The following is a 22421-nucleotide window of genomic DNA, read 5'->3' on the forward strand; positions in this document are numbered from 1 at the left end:
ATGAATTTATTTGTGTTATGGGTCGATTCGTCAAGGTCGACCAGCAACCAAATAAACCCCACTTGTGCTCAACGTTTTAGTATAAATAGAAGTGCCTTGAAAGTCATTTGGACACACATCCTCTTGGTGATCTCTTCCTCTCCACTTGTCTTTGGGTTTTGGTGAGAGGAGAGATCTAAAGAGGATACGCTGCCCTAGAGGATGCCCTAGATCCTAACGCTATCATGGAGGTGATTTCAACGCAGTGAAGAAAGGGTTCTACGCAGCAAGTCAAGGTGCCCTAGACGTTGTTAAAGGGAGGAACGCCTAGCCGCAGTTGAAGGGGATCTAGCCATGCCCTAGCCACAGCAAAAGAGGGTCTAATGCACCCTTATATTCGTAGTTAAAGGAGGCTCCTATACACAGTAAGCCGCAATCAAAGGGAAGCTACATACGCTGTATAAAGGAGGCTCAACCAAGATCTAGAAGAAGGCCCTAATCCGCATTAGAGTAATCGAGTAAAAGAGATTACAAATCATGGAATCAAGTGGACACTTCATAGTGGCATGCCCTTCCATAGTGGATTTTAGAATGTACAGGTGTCTCCAAGCTCAATAAGGACGTTAACCAAGGGCCCTATTGGGTGGTTTCAAACTCTAAAGGGGGTGACATGTTCATGGTACATCCATCAAATGGTAGGTGGCACATGATATAATGATGGGATGGAGTGGGGCATCAGGGGAAGGCTCCAAGCCACATGCCATAGTACAAGGGTAGCTACAATAAGGGAAACCCACATTTGGGTATATGAATGTAGGAGGGAGCAATTGTGGTACATGAGTTACCTCGGTCTTTGTTTTTCCACCCTTCTTCATATGCCTTTTGCCTTCGACTGATTTTTCCTTCATAATTGCTCGGGGCTCCAAGGGATGAGAGCATGATGTCTGAGATATAGCAGTGATTACCCCCTTAAGGTGAGGCAATTCATCACCCACCAGGGGTTGGGACAATCATGGGTTCCTTAATGATGAAAGGGGTCAATATGAGGGACCCTAAGAACCAGGGTGATGGCCATAATTATAAGGGTAGAGCTCATGTTTGGCTTTTTCCCACGTGCTAAATGTGTATATCCTGGCCATCTTTTCCATTTTATGGTATGTTTCCTATTGAGAGTGGCCAAAATATGCTTTTTCTTTTCATTTTAGCTGCATCAACCTCTGGGGCATCGTTCAAGGCCCGATCCAAGGTGTGGACAAGGGGAGGGGGAGGCTAACTCCTTGTGGACCCAATGGACAAATGTGGACCCAAATGGGAAAAGTGATGAATGAGGTTAAATAAGCGGAGGAGAGGTGATGTATATGGTGTTGGGAAGTAGGACCACACAACCAAAATCGGGTTTTCCCATGTAGTGCCATCCCTAAAGCTAGTAGCCAGTAAAGGAGATTCCACGAGACTAAGATACTTAACCATCAAATTGGGCAAAGGAGACAAGAGCATAGACCTAGCCCACTCTTTCGGCCGAATCCCCCCACTAATCCATACCCAGAAGTGTCCATGATAAGTAAACAAAAATACCCAACTACACAATGAAAGGCCATACCTTCAGGATTGGAAGGCCCACCTTCAAACATACGATCATAACAGATGGGCGAGGGACCACATGGCTGCCTCAGGTGGTGGAGATAATGGCACATCGAGCTATCTGGTGGCTGCAAGGGGTTGTTGGCTATCGATTGAGGACCATCTAGGAGAAAAAATTTCTCTTATGGATAGTACCCATGGATGGTGGGTAACAAAGCCCTTACCCCATACCATAATTTTTCCATCAACAAAAGCAATTCTATCTCCTTTATCTTGTAGACAAGAAATAGAAAGTAATTTTTTCTTCAAACCTGGGACATTAAGGATGTTGTTGAGATGTATGTTTCCTCCATCTTCTAGCTCCAACATCATTGATCCACTTCCTCTTCCTGCATAGCTCTTTTTATCTCCAAGTTCGACTGAATGAGAAGATATTCCTTTTGATTGGGTGTTTAGTAGTCCATGTTCACCTGTCATATGTCTAGAAGCTCCATTGTCACTTACCCGTATGTTGTCATCTTCAAAAGTACCTGTAAGAGCTAAGAATAGTCCTTTATTCAAATCTTTTGTAGAGAGGGTCTTGGTCATATAGTTCTTGATAGACAATAAGAGATCCCCAAATGCTTTGATGCTTTGCTTGAGATGTTTTGTCATTATAGAGAACTGCTTCAATGAGAACTTCAATGACTTCTTCAAGGAGGTAGTGATCTTCATTATGCCCTTTTTCAACCTTAACTCTGATACCATGTTGAGAAATCAATAGGGGCTTAAATTGGAGTGATTTCTCTTTAACTTGGTAACCGCTTGTGATATTCTTTTAATTTTCTTTATGATTAGCCTCTTCTTCTCTTATTATTATAGTGTTCTTATCATCAAACAGCTACGAAAACATGAAGATCAATAGAACAAATGGACACAAGATGTAGGCTGCTAGCCAGGGCCAAAACCTCTCCTAGAGAGGAAAACCCACAAAAATCTCCTCTTCTTATAGAATCTTCAAATGATGAATTCCAAGACCCTTAGACCCAAGACCAAGACCCTTCCAAGACCAAGTCAACCTTCTTGAGGATGTGCTTCTTTTCACCAAGTCAAACCAAGTCAAATCTCTTCCAAATGCTCAACTTCGATCCCAGCAACAAACTTCAACCCTCATTGCAATCCTATAACTTTTGGCCCTCCTGCAATCCGCTACAACTTCGCATGTGTGGGTGATTAGGGCTCTTTTAGGCTTCCTCCTTCCTTCACTTGGGCTGCTTCTTCTTCAAAGGCTTGTAGATGATCAAATTGACTTATTTACTTTAGATTTCATCTCTTCTTTGATAGTTCAAAAATTTCGTCCTTGTAGCTGCAAAAACCCTAGAATCCTTCCCATGTGTGAGAGAGAGAGTAAAAATTAGAATTGCCTTTCCTTCTTTCTTTTTGTCTTCACTTCCTTGATCGAATGGTGAATGAATGTCCAAATGAAGTCAAATGGTTTCTTATATATAGGCTTTCATGGAGGAGGAATAGCCCTAGTGATGTTGACTTCTTCTTTGCCATCCGACTTGGTCATGGAGGGGTAATTTTGACACTTTTTTACTCAAAAATAGATTCTTTGACTAGATACACAATGCCCAATATGTTGAAGAATGTAACTAGGTTCGGTCTTCATAATTTTATTTTACTTTTAAAAGGCAACCATGGTTCGCGGTCACTAAGTGACTGTTACATCCACAGGTTGTTGATTTGTGGTAGCAATGGATGTGCTCTAGCCATGAAAATTGGTGGAGAGACTAAGGCACATGAGATCTCCAAGACCCAGAAATCGTTTTGAGAAATTCCATCCGGTTGAGGAGTTATTAAAATAATTAATATTTTTAATGGGTTCCTAAGTCTAAACTTAGGAAAATAAAAATATTAATGGGTATTAATAAAGATAAGGATGAGAAGCTTCTAAGAGACGAGGATCACGTCTGTTTTAATCTTAGCCATTGGTTAGAGACTTAAAATCGATCGTTGATTCGTCAACAGGAAAGTATAAGAGAAGACTTGAGGGTCATTTGGAGACACCAGCAGATACTCAGTGTCCCAAGGAAAATCAATTCTCAGAGAAAGGGAGATCGATTTTAGAGGGAGAGTTGCAGGGTGGAGGAAGAGGGGGGGATTAGCAACAGTCAAGGAGCTCAGAAGAAGTGACGCAGGGACTCTGAGAGACAGCGCAGAGGGAGATGCAGATCAAAGAGACGCATGGATGACGTAGAGAGGAACCAGAGCTACGCAGAGCCAGACAGAATGACACAAGGCTGACACAGTAGAGAAAGGAAGCTCTCCAGGGTGTCAGAAAGTCTCGGAGAAAAGCCTCAAGTGTTTTCTCCCAGCGTCTATGTAAATTTTTTTGTAAAAGCCATTGTTGTTGAAGATTAATTAAACCCTCCTCTGCTGCACCGGTTTTCCCGCATTGAGTTTTCCCGGGGACAATTGTCCAAAAATAAATGTGTTGATGTGATTGATTCTTGTGCATAAATTTGTTTCTATATAATGGTGTGATATCTGCAGTAGAATTTATTTTAATATTTACCGAAGGGATTTCATAAATAACATATTGGGAATAATAAGTAGGTGAAATAAATCAGTTGTTGCAGTAATAGAATTTTTGTTTAGAAATTTTCACATGGTATCAGAGGAAAGATTCGGCGACAGGAAGGGAAAATCAATTATGGGTCAAGAGCATGATGCAGAGGCATCCACTCAAGGAGACTCGCGCAGATTTTCAGAAGAGTGCGCAAGAGATAGAAATTAAGATTATTCTATGTTGGTTTCCAAATTGGAAGAAGAAGTTGCTTGCGTAGCAAGCTCTGCCTCGGGCGTTTGGTAAATAGATAGTGGAGCTTCATGGCATATGACAGGAATCCGGGAATGTTTTTCAGATTATCATGAAGAAAGGATGAATTTTCAGATCACCATGGGGAATAGGGCAAAATGTACTCTAGTAGGGAAAGGTACTATAGTTTTTCAAACAAAAACGGGAGAGCGGTTTTGAGCTACCAATGTGTTGCATGTGCCAAGACTGGGGATGAATTTAGTTTCCATATCTCAACTTCAAAGCAAGGGCTATGACATTTTCTTCATTAAGGAGAAAGTATATGTCAAACACCCGAGTTGGAAAAAGAAGGTCCAGATCGGAATCAGAAGTAACAGGTTGTACAGGTTGCAGCTAGAATCACCAATGGCACTGATAAGCAGTAATGGAGACAAGGATTTGAATGAACTATGGCACAGAAGGATGGAACATTTGCACTATGGGGCTCTAAGAATTCTCAGAAAAACTGTAACAGGAGTTCCAGATCTTAGTATTGAATGAAATGATGTATGCAGAGGGTGTGCTTTGGGCAAGTATGCCAAAGTAGTGTTTCCAAGAAGTAACAATAGGGCCAAGAGTGTACTAGGATTGATACACTCAGACATCTGCAGACCGATGTCCACAAAAGCTCTTAGTGGTGCCGAATACTTCGTCACCTTCATCAATGACCATTCCAGGAAGACTTGGATCTATTTTCTGAAAACCAAAGATGAGGTTTTCAGTCGATTCAAAGAGTTCAAGGCTCTAGTGGAGAATCTGCTAGGAAAGAACATAAAAGTGTTGTGCTCAGACAATGGTGGAGAGTATGTCGACAAGGACTTCACCGATTTTTTCCCTAGGGAGGGCATGATAAGAGAGTGGACAGCTCCTTACAATTCGGAGCAGAATGGAGTAGCAGAAACGAAGAACGCGACTATTGTGGAAGCAGCTAGGGCACTGATGTATGATCAGGATATGCCAAAATGCCTATGGGCAGAAGCATGCAGCACGGCAGTCTATGTCCAAAATATAACTCCTCATAGGGCATTGGGCAAGATTACTCCAGAGCGGGTCTTCACAGGGAAGACACCTGAAGTTAGTTATTTCAGGATATTTGGGAGTTTAGCATATTGCCATATACTCGAGGAGAAGAGGAAGAAGTTAGATCAAACTGCAGAGAAAGGATATCCTGTGGGATATAGCGAGAATGTTAAGGCATATAGAGTCTATCTTCCGGGGAGCAGGAAGGTAGTAGTTCGGCTAGATGTAAAGTTCATGGAGGATAGAGCCTTCAGGAAATCTCGAGAAATGCCTTCCGAGGAGTAGTCAAAAGATGAGTCGTTGGTCAAACCACTTCAACCAGTGGAAGCTAGAAGCAGAAATTCTCTTTCAGAACAAGAGGAATCACAGGAAGAGGAAGAGCTAACAGATGCACCTACTACCAGAGGAAGAACGAGCCGGGAACTCCGACAGATTCTACGGGATGCGAAGATTTCATTGATGCACCCAAGAACAGTAAAAGGGAGCGAAGACAGCCAAACAGATACCAAGCCTTAGCAGCTTTGGTTGGGGAACCCTCCAGTTTTCTGGAGGTCGTTCAGCATCAAGTATGGGTGGATGCGATGGTGGAGGAATACATCTCTATAATGGTGAATGATGTCTGGGAAGTAGTGCTTAGGCTTCAAGACAGATCAGTGGTAGGTTTGAGATGATCTACAAGATCAAATATGCTGCAGACGGCAGTGTGGAGAAATACAAAGCCAGGTTTGTGGCTAAGGGGTATGCTCAGAAGGAATAGACTACTTAGAGACCTTTGCCCCAGTAGCTAGGTATACATCTATTAGAACCGTGATATCTCTTGCAGCATAGATGGGGTGGCAGATTAATCAAATGGATGTCAAGACGGCGTTCTTGAACGGGGTGATAGAAGAGGAAGTATACACTAAATAACCAGAATGCTTTGAGACACATGAGAAGAAATCTCATGTATGCAGATTAAAGAAAGCTTTGAATTGGACTTAAACAAGCACCTAGAGCATGGTATGGTCGAATTGATGGCTACTTACAGAAGATGGGGTTCGTCAAGAGTGATGCAGATCCCAATCTCCATTATCTGGTTGTAGAGAATGAGCCTCTAGTCCTAGTATTATATGTGGATGATCTATTCCTGACGGGATCATCCAGGCTCATCGAGGATCGCAAGAAGAATCTGGCCACAAAATTTGACATGAAGGATTTGGGGCAGATGCATTATTTCCTGGGGTTGAAAGTTTGGCAGCAAAAGCGTGAGATCTTCCTTGGACAAGGGAGATATGCTACAGAAATCCTGAAGAGATTCAAGATGCAGGACTTTAGGCCTATGGCTACTCCAATGATCACCAACTAGAAGAAAATTGATGCATCAGAAGATAAAGATGTTGATCCCCACCTTTTACAGGCAGTTCATAGGATCCCTGATGTATCTGGTCAATACCAGGCCATACATTTGTTACGTTGTCAACACCCTCAGTCAATTCATGGTGGAGCCTAAGAGGGCGCATTGGACAGCAACCAAACATGTTCTCAGGTATATACAAGGAATAGTCGAGCATGGACTATTGTACACCAGAGGTAATGACATCAGACTGAGTGGATTCACTAATGTAGATTGGGCTGGAAGTTCAGTCGATTGGAAAAGTACCATTGGGTACGGTTTCAACATTGGATCGGGGATGACCTCCTGGTGCAATAGAAAACAGAAATCTGTAGCTCTGAGCTCAGCTGAATCAGAATATATGGCCGCTAGCACAACTTCGTGCGAAGCCATATGGCTTAGAAAATTGCTTGTGAACCTATTCAGTAGAAGGATGGATGCGACCAGGATCATGTGTGATAATCAGAGTTGCATCAAGCTCTCTGAGAATCCAATATTTCATGATCGGTCGAAGCACATTGATATTAGGTGTCACTTTGTCAAAGACTGTGTCCAACGAGGAGCGGTACAGTTGAGCTATACTCCTACAGGAGAACAGGTGGCGGACATCCTCACCAAGGCCCTATGAAGAACAAAGTCCATTTGTTTCAAGGAGAAGATGGGGATGGTAAAGAATCCATTTCAGTAGCAGAAATGGATAAGTATTAGGTGATGCGGTGCAGCAGTTAGCAGTGGCAGTGCTATGGGCAGCATGATGCAACAGATTGAGGGAGTTGTAATACAGACGTAGCAGTGGCAGTGGCAGTGTCATGGGCAGCAGTGCAGATGATGTAAGGCAGCAGGCCAGACATCAACACAGGTACCGGTGTGGAGGATCAGTGTGATGTTTCCAATGGTGAAGCATTACTAGAGCACATTCCTCGCTAAGAGAGAGTGTTGATTTGTGGTAGCATCGGATGTGCTCTAGCCATGAAAATTGGTGGAGAGGCTAAGGCACATGAGATCTCCAAGACCCATAAATTTTTTTCAGAAATTCCATCCAAATGAGGAGTTATTAAAATAGTTAATATTTTTAATGGGTTCCTAAGTCTAAACTTAGGAAAATAAAAAAATTAATGGGTATTAATAAAGATAAGGATGAGAAGCTTCTAAGAGACGAGGATCAAGTCTATTTAAATCTTAGCCGTTGATTAGAGACTTAATCTCAGTCGTTGATTCGTCAACAAAAAAGTATAAGAGAAGACTTGAGGGTCATTTGGAGATACACTAGCAGAGACTCAGTATCCCAAGGAAAATTGATTCTCAGAGAAAGGGAGATCGATTTCAGAGGGAGCGTTGCAGGGTGGAGGAAGTGGGGGATTAGCAACAGTCAGGGAGCTCAGAAGAAGTGACGTAGGGACTCTGAGAGACAACGCAGAGGGAGACGCAGATCAGAGAGACGCATGGATGACGCAGAGAGGGACCATAGCTACGCAGAGCCACGCAGAACGACGCAGTAGAGAAAGGAAGCACTCCAGGGCGTCAGCAAGTCTCGGAGAAAAGTCTCAGGTGTTTTCTCCCAATGTTTATGTAAATCTTTCTGTAAAAACAATTGTTGCTAAAGATTAATAAAACCCTCCTTTGCTACAACGATTTTCCCGCATTGGGCTTTTCCGAGGACAATTGTCCAAAAATAATTGCGTTGATGTGATTGATCCTCGTGCATACATTTGTTTCTGTATAATGGTGTGATATCTGTAGTAGAATTTATTTTAATTTTTACTAAAGGGATTTCATAAAAAACTTATTGGGAATAATAAGTAGGTGAAATAAATCAGTTGTTGCAGTAATGGAATTTATGTTTAGAAATTTTCACACGGGTAGTAATCCACACAGATCCATCAAAGGCAACCAAATATATCGGGCCTAACCCCAAGGACATCGTGGAGATTTGACCTTGTGACCTCCCAATAGGCAAGGTACTTAGCAACGAGGGCTTGACCAATTGAGCTATCCCTTAGGTCTCAATTCGGTCTTCAAAATTGTATTTGAGCCATAATGAAATGTATTTATCAAAAGAAAGAAAAAGAAATTATTATTATTATTATTATTATTATGACTTATTAAAGCATGGGTTTCATGCTTGGGTCATCCTGTTTTAGGTCAAAGTCCCTATTGAGGACTTCTAGGTTTTATATTAAGTCATTAGAGTCATTGTCCATTTAATGAGACCCTTCTTGGGCTTTTTAATCATGTAAACAGAATTATTATAGAGTAAAATAAGTCATTTGTCACCTCCACACCAAGTCAGCCCTTACCTGATCAATTCGCCCTACATGAGGATAATTCGAACTCCATAAAAGGGTATATATACAGTGCAATACTATTCATTTGAAAGACACTCTCACAAGTTCGATATAAAATAAGAAACGACAGAAAAAGTGCGAAGTTGCAGAAGGATCATCTCTCTCACACGTGTGAATTTGCTAGGCTATTGTTGGAAGGTCGAAATACTACATCGGGATCGAAGTTCTTCTGCTACTAGGTCGAAGTTTTGTTGTTGGGGAGGTCGAAATTCTGTTGCTACAAGATCGAAGTGCTAGGTCAAAGTTGTTGCTGGAAGGTCATCATCTACAGAAGTAAGGAAGGGCTGACTTGGTGATTGGAGGAAGTCTGTGTCTAAGTCAAGGAGTCTTGGATCATCTCGTGAAACTAATAAAGGAAGAGTTGGTGACTGGCTTTTCCCCTAGATAGGTATTTTGCACAGGATGTCTGCCTACATCTGGTGTCCTTGATCTTCGTGTTATGGTTTTGGTAATTGCTTGATGAACTAAGTTAAAAGAGGAACATAAGAAAGTTAATAAGAACATAAGAATATCACAAGTAATTATCAACATAAAGAGAATCTTTCTACCTTTCTGATTTTCCAACATGGTATCAGAGCTAAGGTGAATAAGAAGGAAAAAGTTAGCCTGAAGATCTATTGAAAGGAGAAGTTCTAAGAAGTTCGAATAAGGGTCATCAAGGAAAAGGATCATATAATAAGTCAAGCCTACTATCTTCAAGAACGATGTCTAACTCAATGAAGGAAGAAAACAAATTAGAAGGAGCATCCTGTTACAGGGCATGGAAAAAGAGGATAGGTCTCATCCTCGAGAAGAACAAAGTCTTGGATCTAGTCAAAGGAAAAGTAAAGAAGCCTACAAATGAATCAAGTGATGCAAAAAAGACAAAATTTAGAGAAACAAAGAGATTGGCCATGACCCTAATGGTGGATGGAATAAAGGATAACCTCATCCCATATATATCCAACGCAGATTCCGCTCAAGAGATCTATGAGGCCTTATCCAAATTATTCACAATCAAGAATCTTGGTCAAATTGAAAGTCTTAAGAATGAGCTAAGAACTATAAAGATGACAAAAGAAGACATTGTGGCATCCTTCTTTGTAAGAATAGCTAGAATCAAAGATGAACTCCAAGCAATAAATGAGATAGTACCTGAAAAGGAGTTTGTAATCACTGCACTTCTAGAATTACCAGCATCTTGGAGTGCCTTTTCATCGGGTCTCAACAATTGGAAGGAAACTAATACATTAGAACAATTATGGAATGCATGTAGTCAAGAAGAAGTCAGAATTTCATTAGTAAGCAACAAAGAGAATGAAGAAGAGAAATTTCAAATACCTATTCCGCTCATCACAAGAACAAAAGAACCTTCAAGAAGTCTAAAGGGCCTAGAAGGAAGGTAGACCTATCCAAAATTGAATGCTACAGTTGTCATAAGATGGATCACTATAGAAGCGATTGTCCTGAGAATCCGAGAAATAAGAAGAGAAAAAGGAAACATGCAGATGTTGTTGATGAAGCCACCAAAGAAGAACAAGATGGAAGAATCCAAAGTCAAAGACTTATTTTCTAAGGACTCTTAGGGACTCTATCCCCTATATATCCTTCTACTCTAAAGTTTTGAATTGTTTTTCTTTGTACTTTGATTTTTAGTACTTATAGGTTTAACATGCTTTGGAAAAACATTTTTGAATTGTTTATTAAAGTTATAGGTATCCCTCAAGATTGGATTAAGAGGGAGCCCTCACCATTTTTCCAAAGATAAGTATCTTACTCTTTGTATTATCTTTTGGTTTTCCTTTTCCTATCTAAATGTGATTGTATTAGATGTTAATAACATTTCTTTTTACATTTTCCTTGTTTAGGAAAAGCTTGTTGATATGCTCAAGGGCTATGGAGAAGATCTCACAAGTCAAAGCATGATAGAAGTTCTATTGATGCCTTATAAGGTTTGTCTAGAAAACAACTTAAAGGTATGTTTAGACCATAAGCCTTGTTCTCTTCGTGATAAAGGTATATTCATTCACTCAAAAAAATCTGCTTTACAGTACTAACAAGTGTAATGTCTAGGACTTTTAAATCATAAAGATTCTTTTTGGGAGATTAATCATTAGATTGAATCTACCCTCAATAAAATCATCATGTTTGTGGAAACCTAAAAGGTTCTCTGTAAAACCCTAACCTAAGGGTATGCTAATGTGAAAAACCTAGTCTACTTAGGGTTACTGATGAAATCTAGAAAATAAAGTTCTTTTGATGTTTGGGTTTTGATGGTAATGTCATGTTTGAAGTTTAGAATTGTTTTGGAAACCCTAGTCCTTTAGGGTTGTGTATTCCTAGACCTTGAGGTTTTAGTAAATTAGGGTTTATGAACAAAACCCTTATATATCTGGAGTAAACTCCTAGGAATGAAACCCTAGGTGTATGTTTGTCTGTCTGATCAAAACCCTAGCCTAATCAAGATCATTATATGTCTGACTTTAAATGTATTGATATTTGTGTCCTGGGTTTGTCTAATATATGTTATGATATGCTTGTGCATGATTATCCTACATATGTATATGTGCTAACCTATTTGTTGATAAATTCTAGGGTTTGCAACTAAGCCCTAGTAGAAGTTTGATATTCTAGGATATGGCGATAGAGTTTCCATTATGATAAAATATCGGGTTTACAACAAACTCTAGTAGAAGTTGGTCATCTAGTTGAAACCTTAGATTGTGTCGTGACTGATTTTGGTTATTGACATCTAAGGCTTAGTGTCTCAAAGATGGAATCTAGGGTTTGCATTAAATCTTAGTAGAAGTCTAACACATGAATTCTAAAGATGTTAAATGCATTGTAAGTGTACTTGTTTGAATTGCTTCTAGGGTTTGCAATATATTATAGAAGAGTATGTCATATCTCTGGAAGAAATATTGAGGCCCTAGATATAATGAGACTGATATCTTGATTGAGTTACTGATGTGATCTAGGGGTTATAACCTAACCCAAGCAAGAAGTTGAAGTTTAAAAGTATGTGTCTCTTGTTGATTATGAACCTAACTAAGTTCAGGTATTTGATGTCTAAAGTCTAATGCTTCCATTATTGTATGATTCTGATATAGTTAACTTCATGCTTCTATATATGTATTTGGTTGTACTTGTGGTTTAAGTTGTGTAGGTACATTATCTTCAAGAGGTTCAAGATATTCATAAGTAAAATTGATTTCACTGATAAGCGTGATGAAGGAAGTTGTATGAATGATGATGATCAAGATGACTTTAAAGATTCTCCGATATCATAAAACAAAGTTGATCTCCCTAAGTTAAGAGGGGGAGCCTAGAGAAAGAAAAAGAAAAAAAAGGATATATCCCAAGTTGAGAGGGAGGGCATATTATAGTCATGATGGATACCTTGAAGAAGAAATTGGAGAATGAATATTGAGGTGTTGCTGAAAGAAGGAAAGCAAGATCCAGTTGTAGAATATGTTGTTGCATGAGAAGTAGGAAAGGAAGCTATATGATTGAGGAAACTTTTGTCAAGATTTGTTTGGAAGCCTCTAAGTCCTACTATGATAAATTGTGAAGCAGCATCAAGATGTTTGAAGACCTCGAAGGTTTGTGTTTATTTATTTGAAAGGTTGTTACTGATTGGGGTTGTGATTGTTCAAATAAATCTCTTGAAGTTTTGGAAGCATGCTCGATGTTACCGATCTGTTTGATCGGGAGAGATTTGATGTGTTGAGGCATTGTGTATGCATGGGAGGACATCTTGTTGGCTTGTGTGTTGATGTCTAGTTCCCGAAGTAGGGAGGGTGGCATTGGTCATAGAACTCTAACCTAGCATTACGCACCTAGTTCCCTAGGTTGATGGTTAGCAAGTAAGCCTAATGGTACCTAGAGAGGCTGAAAGCTTTTGTCCATCTTAGTCCCACCCGGATATATTGCCCTGGTCAGGAATCTAGTCTGTGGCACTGTGTGCGCCTAAACTCTTCATGGTTCATGTGTTTTGAGATACTCCATGTACTTGTATATATATGAATACCTCCCTAGTTCAGAGGGAGTGTTGAAGAATGTAACTAAGTTCGGTCTTCATAATTGTATTTGAGTCATAATGAAATGTATTTATCAAAAGAAAGAAAAAGAAATTATTATTATTATTATTATTATTATTATTATTATGATTATGACTTATTAAAGCATGGGTTTCATGTTTGGGTCATCATGTTTTAGGTCAAAGTCCCCATCAAGGACTTCTAGGTTTTATATTAAGTCATTAGAGCCATTGTCCATTTAATGAGACCCTTATTGAGCTTTGGAATCATGTAAAAAGAATTATTATTGAGTAAAATAAGTCATTTGTCACCTCCACACCAAGTCGGCCCTTACCTGATCAAGTCGACCTACATGAGGATAATTCGAGCTCCAGAAAGGGTATATATACAGTGCAATTCGAATCATTTGGGAGACACACTCTCACAAGTTTGATATAGAACAAGAAGCAACAGAAAAAGTGTGAAGTTGCAAAAGAATGAGGAGAATTGCTGGAAGGTCGAATTTTTGGATCATCTCTCACACGTGTGAATTTTTGGGCTATTGTTGGAAGGTCGAAGTACTACGTCAGGATCGAAGTTCTTCTATTGTTGGGTTGAAGTTCTATTGCTAAGGAGGTCGAAATTTTGTTGCTTCAAGATCGAAGTGATAGGTCGAAGTTGTTGCAGGAAGGTCATCATCTGCAGAAGTAAGGAAGGGCTGACTTGGTGATTGGAGGAAGTTTGTGTCTGTTGAAGAATCTAGGGCAATCAGTTAATGAGATTCTTTTTCACATGATAACTATTTGTGAGGTATTGAATTTTTGCTTATTAGCACAATCTTATCTTGATATCATTAGTGTGTGTATTTCTTACTTCATCAAACAATTACCAAAATACAAGAGACAAGAACACAAGATGTTGGCTTTCTGCTAGGTCCAAAACGTCTCCCTCTTGGAGAGGAAAACCGGCACACAATTCTTCTTATAGAGATTCCAATTGACGAATACCAAGACCTTGACCCTTGACCTACTAGACCCCTCCAAGACCAAGACATCAATCCTCTTCTTCGTTACTGCTAAGATCATCATCATTACTACTGCAATACTGAGGTCATCTCTGTTGCATCACTGATATCATTATGACTTCACCATTGCTACACCTTAACCGAAATTATCATTGTGTCTTTATTAAGGTCATCTTCTACTGCACCACTGAGATATTGATTGTTGTTACTTCTCTGTTGTAACACTACTACATCTTCTTTAACAACGAGGTATGGATATACATATAGGAGTGTTGTACGAATATCATTATCAAGATTATGATCTTGAAGCAATGTCTTCATTGAGATCGTGGTCATCATTGTCTAGAATACATGCTGAGATAGAGTGTCATTATAGGATAACCAAGATCCTACTTGTGACAATGACGACCAAGATCCTTCTCCATCCTTTATCAAGACTATGACTGTTCACTCCTTGCACCAAGTTCATTCTTGTCAATGTGCCAAGACTGTCATCACTGTGATGTTGCTTCAAGACTGTATCCAGAGACATTGATCATGGTGACTACCTGAGAAACACATAACCATTGTACTTACCCAAGATCTGAATGCACTGCATCATCTGAAATACTGTAGGTGTCCTTCTCCTGAACGACTGTGTCTCCATCCGCAATTTCTGTGTCTCATTACTTGTCCGAGATTACAGAAGGGAACGCGAAGATGTCACTGTGTTGATTACCGAAATTTCAGAGGTTTTGTCCACTTCCGCAATTACAGAGGCTTGTCCGAATTCCCAGTTTCTGTGGTGACCCTACCTGCAAATTTATAAGTGTTATGCTTCCATAATAAGCCGACATGGCAGTGAATCATTGTGACACTTTATCTGAGCCGATTTGACATTTCTTTTAATCCATTTGCAGGCCAACATGACTGTTCTCTTCATTGTTTTTCTAGCTGATGTCTTTAGGAGGATTGTGCTTGTCATGGAGGACCTTTCAGACTAGAATACATTTACACATAGGCTCAAGAAGAGCTCCTTATAGATGACTTTGACCCTTTGACTTTGCTAGACCTATGAAATGAGCAAGAAACTCATTTTTATAATTTACAAAAATAATATTTCTTTTTCTTGACAAGTACAAAGATCAAAATTACATTTGTAAATATCGATCCTAGTTACTCTTTCTTCAACAGTGTCTAGGTCAAGGAGTCTTGGATCATCTCGTGAAACTAATAAAGGAAGAGTTGTTGACTGGGTTTTCCCCTAGATAGGGGATTTGCCCTAGTTGTCCACCTACATCTAGTGTCCTTGATCTTCGTCTTATGGTTTTGGTAATTGCTTGATGAACTAAGTTAAAAGAAGAACATAAGAATATCACAAGTAATTATCAACATAAAGAAAATCTTTCTGCCTTTCTGATTTTCCAACACGATAGGGTCTATTACATATGATAATGACTTCTTTGACTCCATGACTTTTTGAAAATTCCTAGAAGCACACAATGGGTGCTTTGACCTAATAAAAAATGATCTTGAGCATGAAACCCATGCCATATAACAATAATAAATTTCTTTGTCTTTTTACATCAAATACATAAAATTAGGATTACATAAAATATCATGATTCATGAAGACCCAACCTAGTTACACATTTCAACAGGCTTAACTACTATCATTATAACCATGCACTTACAAATTACATAATCTGATCCAATACATACCAGGGCTTAAAACAGAGCATTACAATAATCTAATGGAATGTTGGTGTATCAAGAAACTCATATAGTAGGGTAAAGGTTTTGTCATGATCCCTAGACAGCAGTTACCCAAGATCTTTAACATACTTAGCTTTCATTTAAACAGTTCATGACTAGGGAAGTGACACATGACCATAAGACATGATAACAAAGTTTTATCTATTAAAGTTAAGGACACAGATAGTCAATGAAGAAATAGCTTTATCAACTACCAAGTTCTGATGACTTGGAGAGAATGAAGTCCTAATCAGTCATTTTGTAGGAACAACCAGAACCAGTGAGTAGCATATTAATGCATGAAGAATGTTTTGCAGACGAAATGAACTCAAACAATAGTCTATAAGTTATTACACTAGAGTCAAATTGCAGTGATAATGCCACGGTCGCAGAAATATCACAGCAAAAGAAGTCTCAAAACTTATAGTGAAATTCACTTTCAGTTTTGTACTAGTTAGGATATTTATTTTCATTGATAATTCAATGACTTTATACTACATTTTCCAAATAGATTTTTCTGAAATAGTTGAACTCCATCTCCATCTAATGTTTACATATTTATCTATGCATAAGGGGCATCAATATGGTAATAATCAAGGTAGAAAATTAAGACACCATACAATAACTAGACAGCAGTGTTGCACTAATCGGGAAATAATCGCGATTATTTCAACTAAACGATAAAATCGTGTAGTAATCGGAATAAAAAAATAAAAAAATAAAAATAAAATAATAAAATAATAAAATATATATATATATATATATATATATATATATATATATATGTATATTTGCCCGATTTTTTTCGAAAAAATCGTGGGGAGAAACAAACAAAATATATATATATATATTGAGGAGGAGGAGGTGACCCAAGCTACCCCTGTCACAAGTAGAGGACGTGGTCTACCTCTTGTAGATCCTAGTTCTTCAGCTTCTAGAGCACAACAGATTCCATAGTCTACTGCGGCCTGCCAACTCCATCGACATCTACATCTAGAGGGGCAAAGAAAATCAGTAGTATTAAACTTTAGTTATTTGGTTCATTTCATTGTATATGACATTATGACTCATGATATGAGATACATTATTATGTTTTTTGTTGATATTTTGAGGTTGAGTTGGGACTTAGGAGTCAAGACTTACTATTCAGGACATGATTCACTGTTATGTGTGATTTTAGCACTAGAAATGATATTAAACATCTTATATATTAGTTCTTTTATCATATTTATGTGTCAATGTATTTATTTTATGTTGTAGATGGTTTAGATATTAAAAAAATTGAAAAAAAATGAATATTTTTGTACCAAACGATTTTTTCCTGATTATTACCGATTTTTTCCCGATTTTTTCCGATTTTTTCCTCGCGCCAATGTTATCCCGATAACGATTAGTGCAACATTGCTAGACAGAACCAGAGGTAAATGGCAAATGCCGCATGCGCATATTACAATAAACAAGCATACTCCTTTGGGAAGAATTATGTTCCAAGAAATAACACCATGCACCCCATCCATTATTTTCCAGCTTAATCATATTTATTTTCATTTTTCTTCAGGGACCATTTAAAGAAAATTACCAGTTCAAGAGGATGAACAACATGCCAGAAAGCATAACCAGTACTAGAACATGGAACACCATAGTCGAGCTACTAGAATATAAGGCAGCATACAGCATAATTGCAAGACATGAACCTAGGGCCAACATCACACATTTGAGAACCAGCCATGTCGGTCTCTGCAATGTCTTGCATAGGAACTGTATTAGTATATAATGCAGAAAGTGAAGAGCGCTATAGATTAAATTATGTAATGTAAACAAATAATCACAAGTGAACGCACATTTACACCAGGAGCCAAAGCACCGAGTAGAACTGCTTCTGCAGCTGATGGTTTTTCAAATATGACACTATTCTCAGATTCTCCCATGGCCAAATCTGGAAAAGTAAGAATTGTATGCTATCATATGACCAGAGAGTCTTTTTCTTTAACCAATACTAATTATAGAAAAGAATGGACTAATGGGTACTTAAAGCCCATCAAATGTTAATTTGCATGAAATTTGGAAACAAACAAGGATATTAACAGGAAAAGTAAAATAGAAACTAAATAATAGAGGGGTAAATCCATCAAAATCTTATTTTATTTATCCTTTTATCTAAGACAACATATACAAAGGCAGCCTACCAGCTACTGAACTCAAACTAAAATGTTGAAAAAAAATTAACGACAACTCGTTTAAACTGTCACAACTGAATATTGAAACACAATGCTTATCCAACATGGAACAGTAAACTAGAAAAGGCCGAAGATTTGAGTTAAACAGGTTCGAGTATTTAGATGCTTTTAAAGCCAAATTAATAATAATAATAATGGAAAAAATAATATTTCTTATAAGTTATGACAAAGACAATTAAAAATCCTAAAATCCTAGAGAAAACGTTTCAGATAATTAGCAAAAAAAAAAAAAAAACAGGCTCTGAAGGTAACATTTTCAATGTATGCCTAAAGGCTGCTCATAATTGAAATGAGCTAGCAAAAAATGGTGCAGGAGTCAGGACAGACAGTGTTATAATTTCCCTATGCTACTTCTGGAATAACCTGACCAGAAATGCTGCAGAGGCTATTTTTGAAAGACATAAGCATCTATACAATGATTTCCACAAGCTCAATCCATGCTAGGTTTTCCTTGATTGTTTCATTAAAATTTGGCCAACAAAGGCTGTGTTAGTGACCTTTTATTGCACTTGGAAAGCTGAAACATTCCAAATCTTAGAAGGTGGAGTCGGACACAGGAACTTGTCAGGCAATGGGGAAAGGCCTCCACAACCCACAGACAAATTTTCCTCTGTACTTATTAATAACGCAATGAAACAATTGTTTTAAAACTTCTAATATAAACTAAACATGATAATATAAAACAGTTCCAATCTTACAGCATTGATGATTATTTTGAGGTGGTTTTAACCAATGTGGAAAAAGTCGAAGTCGGGATTAATTCGGCAAGGGTCCAAAAGTTGAAAAACTCGTCAAAGTCGGGAGTTTTTTGAAAAAGTCGGCAAAATTAAAAAAAACACAAAATTATTCTTTTTTATTTTATTTTTTTTAACATCTAGAGTATCCACAACATCAAATAAATGCATTTCCACATAAACATGTAAAGAAAGCTAATATATAATATGTATATGAAGTCTAATGCTACATCACATATCAAAATAGTGAATCAACTCCTGAGTTTTGGGTCCTGTCTGAGTCTCAACTCTCAAGAGTCAAAATATCAACAAAAAATATAATAAATGTATATCATGAGTCATCTAAAAGTCATCAAGTAATCAATCACTGAGATCCTCTTCCCCTTTTAATTTTTGTTTCCGCTAATTGTATTAAGAAATAAGTCATGCATTTATTCAGTAGATTGTAATATGCTTGGGTAATAAGGTGTCAGGTGGTAGGTCCAATGAAAATTAACAGTGAGTATCACAGTAGATGTGAAAATTAATGCTTGGTGACTCCAAGCTACTTATTTTCTGAGAAAACAGTAGATGTCAGATTACTAACTTAGCCTTGGCATCTATTATTCAAAAACTCTTGGAGGTAAAATCCACTTCTGATACATAACCTTTGCCCACATTTATAGGGAGTTCACCACTAAAGAAGATTCCCTTTCAAAACGTGCTCTCATTGCAGGAAGGATCTTTGTTGTCACAAGATTTCATAGGTACTTTGTACCTGTCTGAAAAATGGGTTCTTTTTTGAGGCACTGGTTTTGTTTTTTTGGACAGGTTGTTGCTATTTGATCTTCATGACCTTCTCTTTGTTGTTTCTTCCGGAAGCATTCAACAACTGTAACAATGTTTTTGATGGTGTGGGGTTCTTTCTACGGAAGACTGTTGTATGCCTGCCCTTTTGGTACTTTTGTAATCTTTTGAAGGGGCAGTGGTTGTTAGAGTCTGGATCACTGAAAGCCTGGAGGCTTAGCCAATGTATACTTTGCTTTCTAACTAGAAATATAAAGTATAAAGATTTGCTTTTCCTTGGAAAACAAAAACATATCTTAACCTCAAAACTAACAGATTACAAATGAGATTGATATGCTCGCAAGAAGTATGACAAACAATACAATGCAATAACTTGAAAATGCATGGATGGAAGCTTCAATTTACAGTTTTTTCACCTTTGCAGCCTCTTTATCCGAGGCCTGGGAAGGGAGGCAGACTTTTTGGGTCGACTCCCGATTAAATCGGGAGTATAAGGAAAAAATCGGGATTTTTTCCTTTGTGAAAAAGTCGCCAAAAAGTTGGGGGATTAAATCGTTTAGTTCAAAAACTCGCGTTTTTAGGATTAAATCGGGATTTTTTCCAGACTTTTTCCACACTGGTTTTAACTATGTTGCACTGCCTTTGGGGACAGGGAGTAGGCGGGAGCGAGTTTCCGGTATAGCTAGAGCTCACCCCCAAATTTTCCAGGGGCTGGCAATATGTGTGTGTGTGTGTTATAAAATAATAAATTCCAGTCATATTCACCCCCATCTTCCAGCAATATAAATGATGCAGGTAATCGTGAGTAACAGATTCCAGCATCTCACTAACAGAATTCAATCCATCTAAAATCCATGCTGCTGGGAAAGACAAATATATTCACTAACAGTGTTTTCTCCACCCAAAATTCATGTTGTTGGTGAAGATGAAGATCTTCGCGTTCGTTTTCAGAGGCTATTTCCACCTCTGTCACAACAGTTGGCTTTGTTGTGATTTTGATAACAGAAGATGGCTCATATACTTCTGACAAGGTAACTGGAGTTCGTGGTGTTGAAAAATGTAACTAGTATCGGTCTTCATAATTGTATTTGAGTCATGATGTAATATATTTATCAAAAGGAAGAAAAGGAAAAATTATTTGTAAAATAAAAATCATTTATAAGCATGGGTTTCATGTTTTATTTATTTTGTTTCTAGGTCAAAGCACCCATTGAGTGCTTCTTGGTTTTAAGTCATGAGTCTTGGTCATCGTCATTTTGATCTAGACCCTTCTTGGGCTTTGTATGTCAAGAAAGAAATTTATTTTTGAGTAAAAAGTGTCATTTATGCCTCCTCCACCAAGTCGGCCTCAAACAAGAGCTACAACCACTATAAATAAGCAGCTACTCGACCTCATTTGCTCATCCATCCATGCAAGTTCGATCTATAGTAGGAGGAGGAGTGCAAAGGCAAAAAAAGAGGTGTCAAAGGCTAAAAGAAAGACAAGAAACCCTAAGCGAAGGAGGAGGAACCCTAGCGAAGGAAAAAATTATCATTTTTCTCCCTCTTTCCCTCACACGTGCGAAGAAATTGAAGTTGCAGAAGGGACGAAGTTGCAGGTCTGCAGTAGGGCCAAAATCTGAGTTTGATGCAAAATTGAAGCAGTTTGACTTAAGTTGACTTTTGGTGTTTGGCTAATCATCTTGGGAGGCTGACTTGGTGGAGTAGAGTAGGTCTTTGTCTTGGTCAAAAGGTCTTGGTTGTCTCATTTGAATTGGTTCTAAAGAAAGAAGAAGAGAAGTTTTGAATTTTCACGAAAAAAGGGGTTTTAGCCCTGGATGAGAGCCTATATCCTGTGCCCTTGTTGTGCTGATCTTTATGTTTTGTTTTTGATAATTGCCTGATGACAAGAATTTAAAAGAAGACATAAAAGAAGCTAATAAAGATCACTAAGTAATCACAAGTAATTATCAAGTCAAAGGAAATATTTATGCCTTTCTGATTTTCTAACATGGTAGCAGAGCTAAGGTGAAGAAAAAGGGAAAAGGCAGTTGGTAAATCAATAAGCTCTCATCATCTTAAAAAAGGATTCTAGAGAAGTTTTCAAGGAAGATTACAAGAAGAAGATTCAATAGAAGGAAGGAAGTCTTGAAAGGTATTTGAAAGCTACAAGTAAGTACATCTATGACCTCATCAATGAAATTTGAGAACAAGCTTGAAGGAGCATCTAACTATGAGCACAGAAAACAAGGATGGACCTCATCCTTCAAAGAATAAAGTATTGGAATTTGTCCAAGGAAAAATCAAGGAAACTGCAAATGATGCTGGAAAGGAGAAGTACAAAGAAACTAATATTCTTGCCATGAACTTGATTGTGGATGGAGTCAAAGACAACTTGATTCCTTACATATCCACACTAAATTCTTCAATCAAAATGTATGATGCTCTCTCAAAATTGTTTACAATAGAAAATATTGGGCAAGTGGCAAGTCTAAAGAATGAACTTTGAATAGTTAAGATGACAAAGGATGATACAATGTCTTCCTACTTTGCAAGAATTGCATGTATAAGAGATGAACTACAAGCTATTGATGAAATAGTCTCTGAAAAGGAACTCGTGATTATTGCCCTTCTAGGACTACCAAAGTCTTGGAATGCATTTGCAGTTGGAAGAATTCTCAATCCTTCGAAGAAATGTGGTCTGCTTGTATACAAGAAGAAGCTTGTCTATCCATGACAGAGGGTAAACAAGAAAATGAAGAAAATACCTCAAATGCCTATTCTGCTCATTTCA

At 38.2% G+C, this 22421-nt stretch overlaps 1 protein-coding gene across 5 annotated transcripts in view; it reads right to left on the bottom strand.

The window, feature by feature from the left end:
• Positions 1-22421, bottom strand: part of LOC149172331 (uncharacterized) — a 99191-nt gene that overhangs the window by 71143 nt on the left and 5627 nt on the right. For 2 of the 5 annotated variants that reach the window (XM_089427690.1, XM_089427689.1), the window contains exons 2-3: positions 17733-17827; positions 17471-17628 (exon numbers count right to left, since the gene is read on the bottom strand). In XM_089427690.1, the coding sequence (XP_089283816.1) occupies positions 17471-17628; positions 17733-17819 (245 nt within the window). In that variant the 5' untranslated portion in view covers positions 17820-17827. Of the gene's footprint in view, positions 1-16798; positions 16885-17470; positions 17629-17732; positions 17828-22421 lie in introns of all 5 variants that reach the window. The other 3 variants (XM_089427692.1, XM_089427691.1, XR_016259630.1) reach the window with 2 other exon arrangements.

This window comes from Pinus tabuliformis, chromosome 4_2 (genome assembly GCF_031772625.1).
Source record: "Pinus tabuliformis cultivar Carrire ecotype Pingquan chromosome 4_2, CPIR1, whole genome shotgun sequence".
NCBI classification, from domain to species: Eukaryota; Viridiplantae; Streptophyta; class Pinopsida; order Pinales; family Pinaceae; genus Pinus; species Pinus tabuliformis.